The sequence below is a fragment of the Brachycentrus maculatus genome, unplaced genomic scaffold, assembly GCF_059751285.1.
Source record: "Brachycentrus maculatus isolate JH-2025_06_01 unplaced genomic scaffold, ASM5975128v1 h1tg000066l, whole genome shotgun sequence".
NCBI classification, from domain to species: Eukaryota; Metazoa; Arthropoda; class Insecta; order Trichoptera; family Brachycentridae; genus Brachycentrus; species Brachycentrus maculatus.
In genome coordinates, this window is record NW_028280820.1 from 510,577 (window position 1) to 525,840 (window position 15,264).

At 37.6% G+C, this 15,264-nt stretch overlaps 1 protein-coding gene across 7 annotated transcripts in view; it reads right to left on the reverse strand.

The window, feature by feature from the left end:
* Positions 1-14,912, reverse strand: part of LOC148311347 (uncharacterized) — a 58,947-nt gene extending 44,035 nt beyond the window's left edge. For 6 of the 7 annotated variants that reach the window (XM_088256774.1, XM_088256776.1, XM_088256773.1 and 3 more), the window contains exons 1-19: positions 14,741-14,912; positions 14,422-14,509; positions 14,105-14,330; positions 11,505-11,642; positions 10,283-10,528; positions 9,342-9,630; positions 8,881-8,995; positions 8,689-8,805; positions 7,891-8,066; positions 7,141-7,331; positions 6,588-6,718; positions 6,414-6,502; positions 6,068-6,332; positions 5,823-5,983; positions 4,601-4,853; positions 4,264-4,423; positions 3,279-3,550; positions 2,052-2,144; positions 799-1,250 (exon numbers count right to left, since the gene is read on the reverse strand). In XM_088256774.1, coding sequence (XP_088112900.1) covers positions 799-1,250; positions 2,052-2,144; positions 3,279-3,550; positions 4,264-4,423; positions 4,601-4,853; positions 5,823-5,983; positions 6,068-6,332; positions 6,414-6,502; positions 6,588-6,718; positions 7,141-7,331; positions 7,891-8,066; positions 8,689-8,805; positions 8,881-8,995; positions 9,342-9,630; positions 10,283-10,528; positions 11,505-11,642; positions 14,105-14,330; positions 14,422-14,509 — 3,462 coding nt within the window. In that variant the 5' untranslated portion in view covers positions 14,741-14,912. The remainder of the gene's footprint in view (positions 1-798; positions 1,251-2,051; positions 2,145-3,278; positions 3,551-4,263; positions 4,424-4,600; positions 4,854-5,822; positions 5,984-6,067; positions 6,333-6,413; positions 6,503-6,587; positions 6,719-7,140; positions 7,332-7,890; positions 8,067-8,688; positions 8,806-8,880; positions 8,996-9,341; positions 9,631-10,282; positions 10,529-11,504; positions 11,643-14,104; positions 14,331-14,421; positions 14,510-14,740) is intronic. The other variant, XM_088256775.1, reaches the window with a different exon arrangement.
* Between the last annotated feature and the right edge of the window lie 352 nt (positions 14,913-15,264).

The window sequence follows — 15,264 nt, forward strand, 5'->3', positions numbered from 1 at the left end:
ATATTACAAGATTTAAATAAATCGGAAACTATTAACTAAACCCGTGCTAGTAATGCATTACGATACTTCAATTATAATTGAACATTTGGCACAGCGGGCATCAAACTACGGGTCTCCGATTAGAAGCCTACAATACTACTACAGGACCACATAATCCTACAAACATTTACATCTAAAACAGCAACGGATCAGGACCACAAAATAAAGTAATTTTTCATTAACTGGTTCGCTGCCACAAGCGCATTAACGCGCTTTCCAATTCCGCATTAACGCAATTTCCAATTCAATGCTCGCCTGGCCACCCATACAAAATGAGCGCTATCTCATTTTACATCTCATTTTGAGCTTGTCGCGAGCCAATATCAAATTCAATTGCAATATTTTTTAATTAGAATATATAGAGACATCTATTAGGCAAGAAACTCAAAATATTATAATTTATTAAAATATAATAAATATTATAATTTAATCATCTTCCTAAAAGCTTTCACAGTTTTGTTGAAAAAATCACTGCCTGCTGGGTACGGTCATATTAATACCTGCCGGCATTGAAAGGGTTAATAATTTAAAAAAAAAAAAAAAAAAAAAATATATATATATATATATATATATATATATATATATATATATATATATATATATATATATATATATATTGAAATAAATTACGTGTGCGAGTGGTTATTATATGGAATGGAGCGGGCAGTGGATGTTGTTTTCTATACATTATATCGGTATTGTTTACAGAGATGGTAAAAAGGAAGCGACATTTAATCAACCTCTTTTCATCCCTATTACCTGGTTGAGGCAGATAGTAAGAGTGGGGGAGAGAGCCCGCTCACTGTCACTGTCAGAGACCGGTCCCTCGCGGGCAGGCAGCGCCGTGGGAGTCTCCAGCAGGTCCCGGCCGAAGAAGGCTTCCTGCATGTAGGAGGGAAAGGCCTCCATCAGGCGCGACCTGGGCTTCCGGCGCGGCTTCTTGCGCACCAAGTTGGGGCTGTCCGAGGTGCCCGCGCTGGTGGGCGTCGTGGGCGTGGTGACAGTCTCCTCGGTGTTGGTGGGGGTGCGGGCGCCGTGCTGCGCCCGCCCGCGCACGCTGAAGCCGCCGATGCCGACCCGGTTGAGGTTCCGCTGGCGCTTCCTTCGCAGCACCGTCATCCCCGACTCGGTGGTGTACGTGGTGAACCCCTCGGGCGGAGACCCGTCCTGCGATACCGTCCACACCGTCCCCTCCTTGTACTGACATGTCCCTGGGGAGACGAAACATCCAATACAATCAAGTCGGATGGACAAAAATATTAACCTGTCCGGGAGTATGGCCGTACATGTACGGCCATACCAAACTTTTCTCAAAGGAGTATGGACGTACATGTACGGCCGATACAAAACATGATTTATGACACGATTTATATCAAAACATGTTAAAAACATGATTTATCGATATTTCGATAATTTTGATATAAACCATGTTTACTGGTGTAAATATCTTTGTATATTCAAGAAAATATGTTGCTTATAGCATAGACTATAATATAAAATTGTAAAAGTAAAAAAAAAAAAACAAAAACAAATTCACTCCTCAGATACAGTTTTGTCCGGAAAAACTCACACCCGGACAGGTTAATTGACTGGAATAAGAATTAATATGAACTGGGATATGAATTAATATAACAAAAAATATGAATTAATGGATGGACAAAATATTTTTTTGTGAAATGTATAGTTTTCCTTAATTTATTCACTGGTTTTTTTTGTAATCTTACTTAAAATTACACAAAAATTTATTGGAATTTTTTTATTACATAATTTATTATGTGAAAAAATTATTGGACCATAATATTTTTTTAATCACAGCAATATTGAAACCTAACCTAACTAGTGCACTAAAGTTAGATTGAGTAATTTTTATTAGACCTATTAACCTATGAGATATATCTTAGAAAGTAATCGGGCAATTCCCAAATTATGATTTTGCTACCGGATAAGGACTGTTCAGAGCAGCATCAGCCGGGTAATTTAAAATTTGTTTGTAAAAGAATAATTTTTCTTACCTGGTTCTTCTTTAATGTCCATTGGGTCCATTTTGCCATCCAAGCCATCGCAATCTCCGCCTTGGACAACAGATTCTATAGCAGCCAATATACCTGAAAATTGCACGGTAAATGGAAACAGGTAGTTATAATAGCGCAGGTCCAACCTCTCAAATACCCTTAGTTGTAAATTTATCTACCAGAAATATCTATATTCACCACTCTTACCACATTATAAACACCACTCCTAAACGTGAGTGGGAAGATATTTCAGAGTTAAAAAAATAAATAAAAAAATTATTTAAACTTTTTACTTTTTTTTAAACAAAATATGAAATAAAGTGACCCAAAACATTAATTAATTATTGTTCTATCCCCTCGGTATCACATATAAATATTGACCGCAAAAATATCAGGATGTAATTAAATTTAAGAGTGGAAAATAGATTGACGTAGAGGGAGATAAAAGGAGCTACGTAAAATTCACAATGCTAGAGATAGGTAGTTAATCTCTTTACTGCTGGTAGATATTATATGGTGGCTGGTAAACTGTAAAAAATTTTTTTCAATTTTTTTACAATCCTAGTGTCCTACTTATTCTGAGACATGTCTCTCGTTGACATCATTTTAACTAACGTTAAATAGTTTTCTATGCGTGTCAAATCTCAATAATCCCGAGAGATGTGTCCGTTTTTTTTCAATAATGACATTGTCAAAATTGGGCTCGGCAAGAAGAATTAGTATAAAGTAGAATGTGTAAACTTGATCTCAGCAATGTAAAGCCTGTTAACAGTTAACCCATTAACCGAGCAGGACGTATAAATATGTCAAACATAAACAATATCGGGAACAGGTAAGACAAATGAATACGTCCAGTAAATATATGTTGCGCCCTGGAACGGGCAGGACCTATGTTTTTGAACAACAAAGATAATACCCATCCATACATGTTTCAACATTTTTTTTTTCCATTTGTAATTTTGTGTTTTCCTTTGTAATTTATATATAAATAAACAAAAAAATACATATTTCATAGTCTTTTCATATTTTAAGCATAAATAAAATACACGAAATCATGTCCACCGGGCGTGACGTATTGACACGTCCTAGTGAAAGAGTTCGCGCCCGTTGTATGTTACATAATTAAAAAGTGAACTCCCCGGTGAACAGGTTAAAGAGCTTTCATGATAAGAGATAAACGGATTTGAGAGGTTGGACCTTGACTGGGCTCGAGATCGGTCGACTCACCGGAATTCTTGTCGGGCGGCGCGTCCCCCTTGGGGCGGCGCTTCTTGCGCGCGCCGGGCCCGAAGTGCGCGGCAGCGTCGCCCTGCAGCGCGCGCATGGCCCGCATGCCGCCCGCGCTGAGGCACACGCCGTCCAGGTAGAACTCCCCGCCCGGCGGCGAGCTGGCGCGCGCGGCCACGGGCTGCGGCGGCGGCGAGGGCGGCGCGGGGGGCGGCGCGGGCGCCAGGTGCGGCGGAGGCGCGTCACGCGGACGACACAACAAACAGCAATACCTGAAGGTAATCAAAACATATTTTATCAATTAATTTGGCAGTCAATTGTAGTAAAATCTATCCATTTTTAATTTAAGTTTTCTTTAAACCCTTATCCGCACCCCAATGGTGCAAAGGGCACTGCACCATATAAACGCAGTGTTATCTTGATTGTTAACACATGAAGGAAAGGTGATCAGCCCTCCTCTTCAGGTAACAGTCCAGGGTAATATTGAATAAATATTGGAGTGAAAAAATCACTTATATTTATTTGACCCCCCTGGGAATCGAACCCGGGACCTCCAGAACGGTAGCTGAGCGTGCTGACCATTACACTACGGAGGCGGACAATTTAAGTTTTGCTTAGTAAATTTCATTTCAATGCATTACAAATCATTTTATTTCATTCATACGGTGTTTGAAAATGATGCGGAATGTATCGAAACACATGTCACAATATATTTAAAGAAAAAGTGGTACATATTTACTAAGTAAAACCTAAATTAAAAATGAATTTAGTTATTTCATGGAAAAAAATATCACTCAGTTTAAATTGCATTATAACAAAATTTCATTCACTTTTATTATTACAAAATTTGTTGCCAGTGTAAGAACATGAGTGGACAATAAAAAAATATTTATATTTGTAATCATAAAATGCAGTTTTACAAGGAATATCCTCAAAAGAAATTCAATTAATTGAAATTAAATTAATTTTTTTTTTAAATAATTACCCCTTTTGGCAACATATATCCGCTTCCTGTTCATTGTGAACTGTGTCGCAAGCACCGTGCAGCCAACGCTGGCACTGCGAACATTGCAGGATGAGGTCTCCATCACTGTAAGGGGACCCACACGCAGCGCACATCACCAACGATGCGCACGGGCCGCATTCTAAAGGGGAAAATATTTTTTTAGAACACGTTTCAAACTACATAACAATTTTCAAATAGGTTCATAAACCCTGTGCTCAATTTGACCACTTCTCTTATTTTTTGACATCTCATCAAAGATGAAGAAGAATATGGAAGTCTGGGTCTCGTTTTACTGGTGTCATAGAGTGAGGATTACCCGTGTAGCCGTTACACCAGTTGGTCTCGGCGCCCGGTTCTGTGGTGCCGCAGGTGGCGCAGCGGCGGCAGCGCGCGCATCTCCAGCAGCCGCGCGGGACGGCGGGCAGCGGCGGTCGCGCGCAGTACGTGTGGTAGGACACGTCGCAGTCGTCGCACAGCACCAGCCGCGCCTCGTCGTCGCGCCGCCCGCAGCCCTCGCACACCGTGCAGTCCAGGCAGCGCCACCCCTTCTGCACTATCACGCTCGTCACCTGGTCGGAACACACACGCGTTCAATCACCCGTTTCATTAAAGGGATACAACGAAACTCAGAATTTGATCAACTGCTGACCATCGGAGTGGTAACACGTCTTTCCACGAAAGATTTTTTTTTAAGACCCAAGTGAATAAAGTGATTGCTTAAGTCTTAGCATTCGTTAAGTAGTATTTGTTCCACTGGAAAGGTCACATGTCTTTTCATGTCTGATTTTTTTAAAGAATGTATATTGAATATTTTTTTGTTTTTTAGAATATATATATCGTAGTCGTACAGGAGAAAGTGACTAACTAACAAAATGTATAAAAAAAATTCAGGAGTTGCCAATTAAGTCACTTTTGCTTGACGAAAATAAACATCAATGCAGTTAGTCATTGTTAACAAGTCAATATGTTATACTTTCAACTTTAAAATCCTTTGGGATTTTTTTCAGGGCAATATTAAGCTACGTAGTAAGATATCAAATAGTCAATGATCACATTTTTGTAAAAAATGCACTTAGTCACTTTCTCCTGTATGACTGCAATATAGAAAAAATATTTTTATATGTTCTTTTAACTCCTTACCTTTCAATAAATCTTTTCTTTTCATTTTTAAAAACCATATAATTATTTCGAAGAAAAACTTATTTTTTCAATGCAAAAACGGTGCTTTAAGAAAACAATCAATTAAAATATTTGAATTGCAATCGAGTTAAAGGAAATTACATATATATTGATGTTTGATGTGTTATTCATTCTAAATAATATTATAACTATGGTCATTTAAAGGCATGTGGCAGTATAAAAAATGGAGGATATTTACGAGTGCAATGCTTATTGCATTGCATTCGTAAATATCCTAAATAACCATAAACAATTAACTCGCATGTACGATTTCTTTTAGATTCTCATCGATCTGACGATTATTGAGAATCAGCCGTCAGTTGTTAAAAAATAATTGTGTCTGAATCCGTTTAAGTTACCTTGACGCTAACACAGTACGGGTGGTAGGTCTGACCACACTGAGCACACGCAATCAGGCAGCCTTCGGAATCCGTTCCCAGGGCCCCGCACATCACGCAGATGTCCTGAGATAGCACAAATTTGTCCTTACTCGAACAGAGCACCAATTTGTTTTCAACACCTTAAAAAAAATATACAAAATGATTATGAATGAAAAAAAAAATTAAAAAATTAAAAATAAAATAAATAATAAAATTTTAAATACCCGGTTCATCTTCTCCACCTTTGTTATCTTGAGCTTGCGGTCGCTGGAGACCAAGTCCCGGGACACCAAACACCCCTCGCATCTTGGGTTTACCGCCTCTCTTCCGCGCAAAGTCCATAAACCCCGACCGCTGTCTCTTGTTAAAAGCCAATTTCCCCGCCATGCCCGCACCGTACCCAGTCTTAAGTCTGTATACGCTCAACTTTTTCTTTGCTATTTTCGAGGAGACGCTGTAAGGTTTTCCTTTACCCAGTCCAAAATCCATCTAAAAATTTTTGTAAGAGACATGTAATTTTATCAATCATCGCAAAATGGTTCTTTGAAATGCGATTATCAAAATACAAACCTTAGAGTCGAAAGCGAGCGGGTCTTGGTCCATCCCCAGTTCATCATATAATGACTCTTGCGACGCTGATAAACTTTCATCATCAATACCTAAAAAATACAATTTCATTAAACGACCAATTTTAAAATCAGATATTACGAGACATGTAACTGAGATTAAGCGAGAATTCCTTACTATCTTTACGTCGTTGCATTGGCCCCATTGATATGCATACAGGACAAACATAATCATATTCCGGAATAGATTCCTTCTTCAGTTGATATGTTCCTAAATCTGCGTCGGCATCACACCCCCCGTGAACATACCTGAGCAAAATAAAACCATTAGAAATGCGCTCCATTAATAGAAATACAAAATAACAACAATCTTACAAACAAGATCAAGGAAAACATTTATCTATTGTGAATGTTCATGGTGTAATTCGGAAATCAACCAAGAACCAAATCATGCGGGGTGGATAATCTATTCAAACACCAAAAGTAAGTGAATAGAAAAGTACACAAAAGGTCAAATGTTCTCCTTTTTTGTCAATAAACAAAGCGAGAAGTATTCATAAAATATTTATAGTATCAAACTGTCGGAGAGTATGGACAAATCTTATGGTCCAACCAAAATATTAACTAGTCCCAAAGGAGTATGGACGATAATGTTGCGTTGAAGCTTTTAATTCAAGGCTTACATATTGGTTTGGAAATGATGTTTTGTAAATGAGTATAAAGTCCCTTACTTTTTGCAGTGCGAACATTGCACCATCTCCCTCTGGTGAGCGGCTCGGTAGGCCCGCCGACAAATGGGGCAGGAGAGTCCCTTGTTGCGCTGCTGGTAGCACGAGTCGCACACCGTGTAGTGCGCGTGCCAGCGCGATGACGCACCCGCGCCCGGGCTGCGCGAACCGCAGTCGGAGCACACCCGACAACACTGAACAGTCAAACCATTCACCATTTATCGACTGCTTTTATCTTTTCTCTACGACTACGGGGATGTCTGTGATGTAGCTCAGATTATACCTCATGCAAAACATGGGCATGTTGCATATACAATAGTGTATATTTAAAGCACGTATATCTAAATACGGCTATAGACATAAATCTTCAGCGCTTTGTTGAATTAAGAATCAAAATGGACGGGACTCACAATGTTTGGTCACAACTTAAATTTTGATTTTTATAATTTTGATTACAGGTATCTTTTGTGTTGCGATGACGTAAAAATTTATTTTTTTTATTTTTATTTCAAAAATTTAAAAAGGAATAAGCCGCCTTTTAGAGGATTGTCTGCAGATAGGGTGGTAAGGATAGGGAAGGTAGATGTGAAAAATACATCACAAACACCGACATCAATTGAAAATAAACCTTTCTTGAATTCATTTTGCAATTGGCAGGTATGGAACCGTCGACGCCAGTTTCGCAGTCGAGCGTCTACCCAATTATTAGGGGGTTTGATTTGAACAGTGAGAAAGTGTCCGTAAAGAGCGTACCTTGCACTTCCACCCGTACTTGGGTATGGTGGTCATGATGGGCCGTATGCAAGAGGCGTGGTAGAGCTTGTCGCACTGCTCGCACGCCACCGACCTCGCCTCCCCCTGCTCCGGGCCAGTGTTGTGGCACACCTGACACACCCGGCACTGCTTGCAGGTCCAGCCCGCTCGAACTCCTGCATCATCATTACTACACATTAACACACCATGGATAGAAAAGGTATTTCTGCCCGTTCGGTCGATTGATGCTAGGATACAAAGGATAGGAAGGGTATTTTTACCTTCTGCGCCGGCCTCATTTCAGTCAGAAAAGAAGAAATTAGATATTTATTGTTTTTATATGAATATTATGTACCAATCTCTTCGTTAAGGTCTTAACTATATGTTTTCATATTTAATTTATATAATAATCAAATCCCGTCGCCAGCAGTCAGGCAGGCATAAATAAACACACAACGCCCATTCGAAATGTGTAATATACATTTAAAAATATGAAAAAAAATCATAGATCTCTTCTGGTAATTTTATTTTGAATTTGGATAACACCATTTTTCTTTAGTTTTTGTCTGTATGAAATATATGAAATTAAAATATTAAATCAATGTTTCACTGTGCTGCATTTTCAAAAAATAAAATGTTTATTACGATATCCATATTCATCAAGTAAAATATTTGATGAATTTCCTATTTTCAATGGCAATGAGCAATGTGAATCATTCCTACATTTTTCAAAATCATCCAAGATCTTCCAATGATTTTCATCAGTTTGTCATTACATACTACAATATTTGTTCTTACCCGGTAATTGAGAAAGCCCAACACAGGTTCCATGATGATGCGCATTGCACACACAGCACGTCATGAGGTTGGACATGTCTCCCACTAGGCAGCAGGTGTGACACTCCACATCGGGACCTGGCCAATACAGACAGCTTTAGTACAAGTTATAGGGGATCACAGATGCTCTGTAAAGGCGGCGAAAACACTTACACACAAGAGGCACTTTGTAGACATGATCCTTGCAGAAGGAAGCGTGTCCCGTTATTTCTTGGAACCCTCCGGAGGCTAACACGCACGGGTAATGAAATAAACTGGAACAGCTCATCTGCAAAAAGAAAGCATTTTTCATTAGTAAATAAATTTTCACCTCCGTAGTGTAATGGTCGGCACGCTCGACTACCACACTGGAGGTCCCGGGTTCGATTCAAGGGGAGGTCAAATAAATCAAAGTGATTTTTTTTACTCTAAAATTTATTCAATATTACCCTGGACAGGTACCTAAAGCGGAGGGCTAATCACCTTTCTTTTGTGTGTTAACAATCAATATAAACCGCGTTTATATAATGCAGTGCCCTATGTACCATTGGGTGCGGATAAAGGTTTGAAGATGAATAAAAATATTCACGGATAGTTTAAAGAGTTTAAAAAGTATTATATATTGGTTTACATACCTTGCAGGTAATGCTGGCCCCGAATCTCATACAGAAAGAACACTTCCTCTGCAGAGCTGCGGAAACTAAAGCTTTCACAGCCTCGTCACACTCCTGTTGAATATTGTCAAGGTCCTTCTCAGCGGACGGGTCCATCAGGTCACCCTTGGGCTCGACCGGTGGACTCCACTCCAGGCAGTGCTTGTGCACGTAGAGGAAGCCCTCTTCCGCTACCCCGAGTAAGTTGGTACTCTCGACATGACCTATTATCGACAGCTCATCCGTGTGCTCTGGATTGCAAGATGGTGTTCTGAAATTTTAAAAATTAAATTAGTAGGTGTTCAATATTAAACACTTTTATCCGATACTTTTGCATGCAAATTATACTTCTCTGTCTTAGTCCTCATTAGTGAGGGTTGTGACTCTTGTTGAAGCAATGACTCTTCTCCAGCTATCTTTTAACTACGCTGCACGTAGAGGTCCAACCACCGAGGTGCCTGCTGCTGCCTTATTTATTTTCAAACTATAAGGCTATTTAAATGTTACAATAATTTAAAAAAAAAAGGAAATAGTACTTTGACTTACTTCTTCTTCTAACCCTTATCCGCACCCAATGGTGCATAGGGCACTGCGTCGTATTGAAGCAGCATTATCATGATGTTACTTTAATGAAGGCAAGATGATCAATCCTGCGCTTCAGAGACCAGTCCAGGGTGATATTAAATAAATATTAGAGTGAGGATCACTAATATTTATTTTCACCCCTACCTGGGAATCCAACCAGGGACCTCCAACACGGTAGCTAAACACGCTAACCATTACACCACGGAGACGGTCACTTTGACTTAAGTTCATCATAAATTTGTTAGCTTGGACATATTTACACGGTTTTGACGTTTTATATTTTCTCTCTGGAAATTTAGAGCGGCGGTTTAGGTTGACAATATCGCAACGGCACTCACTTGCACTTGTTGATGTTCTTCTGTCGCCGGGAGGTGGGCACCGGCGGGGCCAGCGGCGCCAGCGAGGTGGGGGTGGTGGGGGAGTCCAGGGGCGGGGGCAGGGGCGGGGGCGCGGGCGGCGCGGCGGGCGGGGAGGGGGGCGGCGCCGGCGCGGGGGGCAGCACCCCGCACCCCACCCGCAGCATCTCGCCCTGCCCCAGTTGGCTGCGCTCGCCCAGATTGCACAGAGCGCACAGCTTGCCGGGCCTGAACAGGGCATAACTCAATTAGCGCCCATGCCCATAATATCACACTTTGGACGGGAAAGGTATTTCTACCCGTTTGGTCGATTGATGCTTAAGGACGGGTAAGGTATTTTTACCTTCTGCGCCAGCCTCATTTCAAAGTCAGAAAAGAAGAAATTACATATTTAATGTTTATATATGAATATTATGTACCAATCTCTTCGTTAAGGTCTAAACTATATGTAATTCATATTTAATTTATATAATTATCAAATTTATTTATATCCCGTCACCAGCAGTCATAAAAAACACCCAATGCACATTCGAAATGTGTTAATATACAATTAAAAATACGAAAATAAAATTTATAATTTAAAAAAAAATCATAGATCTCTTCTGGTAATTTTATTTTGAATTTGGATAAAACATTTTTTCTTTAGTTTTTGTCTTTATGAAATTAAGACATTAAATCAATGTTTCACCGTGCTGCCTTTTCAACTAAATAAAATGGTTATTATGATAAAACCTTCTGCGCTGGCTTTATTTCTAAGGCAGAAGAAAAGAAATTATCCAATGTTTTTGTATGAATATTATATACCAATCTCTTTGTTAAAGTCTTAGCTATATGTACAAAACTATCAAATCCCGTCACAAGTGGTCCGCAGATGTAAAAAACACCAATCTGAAATGTGATATGTAAAAAAGCAACCACTAAATCGGAGTAATAACCGTAATAGAATTTGCGACAGGAATGCAAACAGGTAAACAAACGTATAGCGATGATATTGAAATTATTTATGTGTGTTACACGATTTATCTAAATTCAATATCTTCTCCATATACTTGTCTGTAGATTAGATACCTATAATTAACATGGCTAAATATGGCATGGCATAATTAACATGACATCATCCATATAAGGATCCACATTATGATTGAAGAAATCATTATGGTTTTTTTTTTTAAATGTTAATTTAAAAATTTTATAAATCAATTACCATTTTTCAGGAAAATAAGGAGGTTCTTCTGGGGCACATATTAACAGTTCGCTGTCATCAAATAAATCTTCCAAGCTGTCCTCTCTACTACCTCGGTGTTTTTTGAAACCCCGCATTGTATTTAGATTAGTACGATACCTGCAATGGTGAAAAAAATTAAAATATTAACACATTTTACGCAGGAAACGTGAAGCCATTCACAGGATCCGTTAATAGCAGGAAATCTATATCACAATGTATTGGTAATTAAGGAAATTCAATAAACGTTATAATTAAGTATCCTTTCTGTTATTTAAATGTTTGGTTAATCAGCTGATCAGACATCTAGTCAGTAGTTTTGATCAGCCGCATCAATCTTATTGGCTTGCAACCAATGCATTAAAATTTTGGGAGCGTGCCTTCGATGTTTCGGAACAGATGGCACAAAATGTTTTCCTACAAGCAATTTGAAATTGTGCAAATGAGATGTTTAGAGCAACAAAAATATTAAAACACATTGAATCACAAATAATTCCCATAATTTTCTTTTTCCCTTTACTTTTATTTCACAATTTAATTTAAGCACCCTCGAGATAGTATTTTACATAAATTAGCCGAAATTATAATTATTTATTTTACATGCATTAAAATAAGAAAAAATAATAAAAACCATAGAACTGTAGAAAATATTTCATTCATATTCAGATATTTAGGAATATTTAACAAATATCAAAATGACTTGGAATTTGAACTTTTTTTTTTTAATTAAAAAAGTTTAGTTACGTAGCAAGAGTTCACCACCTACCCTAATAAGAATGTTATGTAGAGGTTAAAATTATATATTCTCTGTAAAAACAATATGACTAGCTTCATAATTCTAAATATTTAAATATATTGTAAAAAACTGTTTTCGAAAAACTAATGCCAGTGAATTTATAAAGAAATTTAAAGATAAAAATGCTTGTATTTCATCATTATTGTTAACATACTAAGGACGGGAAAGGTATTTCTACCCGTTCGGTAAGTGTATTTTTACATTCTGCGCTGGCCTAATTTCAAAGTCAGAAAAGAAGGAATTATTTAATGTTTTTATATGAATATCATGTACCGATCTCTTGTTTATGGTCTAAACTATATGTACACAATTATCATATTCAGTGGTCCGCAGGTGTAAAAAAAAACCCGTCCGAAATGTGTTAATACAATGCATAAAATGCATAATCAACAAAAAAAATAGTAAATCAACATTATATTGATTCATTTGGTATTTTTAATAATCATATATCATGAAAAATTAAGAATTTTTAATAACTTCATTTAAAAAATGCTTGGTTGGGAAACAACACGTTAAATTGTACCAACTCACATTACAATATTCTGTATTTAAGACCACTTTTCCTTATTGCATTGATTTTGATGTATCAAATTAATAAATAAAAAAAACCTGTTGGTGTAGTGGTTACAGTGTTCGGCTACAATATATGAATTCACAGGTTTCATTCCTTTTTGGTTCAACATCAACATGTGCATTTTAGAAATAATAACAAAGTATATATACACATTATTATTCTTTGTGACAGAGCATTGACAAATCAAGGACATATCGCTCACTCCTTTCAAGAACGTCATAAATCAAAAATCGTCAATTTTCAGTTGTGCATGTTTTCGGAATGCCCAAAAATGTACTTTATCCCAGCAAAAGCGGCATATTTTTAACTTAATATTTACCCGCTACAGGGCAGAAAGTGTTGTTTTTGCATTTTGAAGAAAAGGTATTGTTTAATTATTTTTTTTAACTATATTAAATATTTTTCAAATGGAGAAAGAACCTTCAGGTTTTACCTAAAAAGATCTGTTACACAGTAAAAAGTTCAATAAGTGGCTTGATATTTATTATTGTATTATATTTTTAAACTTTAAAAACGTTGTCCTGAAAAATCAAGTTTTTTTAAATTTTGACGTTCTTGAAAGGAGTGAGTGATATATGTCACTGTGAGAAAAATATTTTTTTGTAAACCTCCTAAATTTATCTATTAAAGAACAGGATTTTTTTTTTAATAACTTTCATGGTTAGTTGAGGTTTTAAGAAGTTGAAGGGATTAATATATAAGAACATAGATTCATTCAAATTCTGATGGTTATGCCTGTTGAGCTGCTGCTGTGATGGAAAATAACACTTAAAGAAAAGTCTTTTATGGAATAGTCTCCGGGGGGGGGGGGGTTTTCAATGCCAAATTCTTCTACTCTTTTAACAAAAGTTACATCTGTATCCTCGTCACAATTTTAACAACTTTTCTCTTTGCTTTCTTATTAATGTTCAACATATTGTTATAACATATATGCACTGAATTTGAATATGTGTAACATTTAATATATTTATTTTAATTTATATTGAATTGAAGAAATGTTTAGAATGAAGCACTATTAAGATCGCAGAAAGTATGTTTTCATTTAAACCTGTTGATGGAAAATTCTGAGCATTCTAATACACAAAATAAATAAAACTAAGTTTTATTTTAAATTGAACCATGTTATTCTTAGAAGATAAGGCCGAATGGATAAACAAGTGTACGAGGTTTTGTCCTTCGGATTAATCAGTTAGCAATAGTAAATACACTCGCCTTTTGACAACTTTTCCATCGCGCGAGGGCTTCGTGCCTTCCTTCCTGGGCCTGCCGGGACCCCTTTTGGCCGAGTAAGCCAGCCTCCCGAACGCCGAGCTCGAGCCCCCGAAGGAGCCCGCGCTCCCCACGAACATTCCAGCGGGCCACATCCCGTGGGGCGACGGCGGCTCTTCCACGCCCTGCGGGGGGGACGAGGTGGACGACGTCGGCGTGGAAGCGGGGCCTACGCACCAAACAGTTGAAGGTTAACATATAACACTTTCCACTGACGGCATGAACGCGGAAACCGAACGAACTAGACAGACTTCACTCACCGGACGACACGGGGGCATCTCCTTCGTCGTCCGACCCTTCATCGGCCAGAAGGTCCATATCCAAAAGGGCTTCATCACCTAAATCCATCTGAAATTCGGAACCCCACCTTGGTCAAACACATCAAAACGAAACAGAAATCACATCTAACATCACTAAAAACGCCACTAATTTACCATATAACTCCGCGAGACGCTACGTCTTTTTAAAATCCATCGATATATCTCGTATACGAACCAAAAGGCAAAAATTAACGACTGACCGCCATTATGAATGTCAAGTTGCGACAACCTAACTTGTTTTAAATATCACTTTACTCACCCCATTAAGTATTATTACCGAAGTGTATATTATTTATAAAATCCAAAAATCAGAGTTTTTAAATAAAAATAAGTATATTCCATCCTAACGGCAAATTGAAAAACAGAAAATATCACATCAAAAAAACTAAAAATCGGCAGCCAACACTCTGATGATGCTTGAACGAAACATTGCCAGCACGAAAAATTCGATATCTGATCTTAAAATTCTGACAGTACTTACATACACAAAACAAAAGTTAACACTTTTACTGCTAATTTTGAGTTATTTTTTCAAATATATTTGTCTTAATTTTGTCAAATAATTTAACTTATCACAAAATGTGTATCCATTTATTTTTGTCCAGTAAGAAAGCTTTTTCTAAAGTTTTTAAATATCAACAAGCGTAATTTATATTTGTATATATTTATTTTGTCAATATTTCAATTTACACAGTTTAATTATTTTTTAGTTTTCCAACATCTATTTTATCCTAAACAATAGAGTTTAAATATTACCCTTTTAAAGATTACGATTTTTTGAAG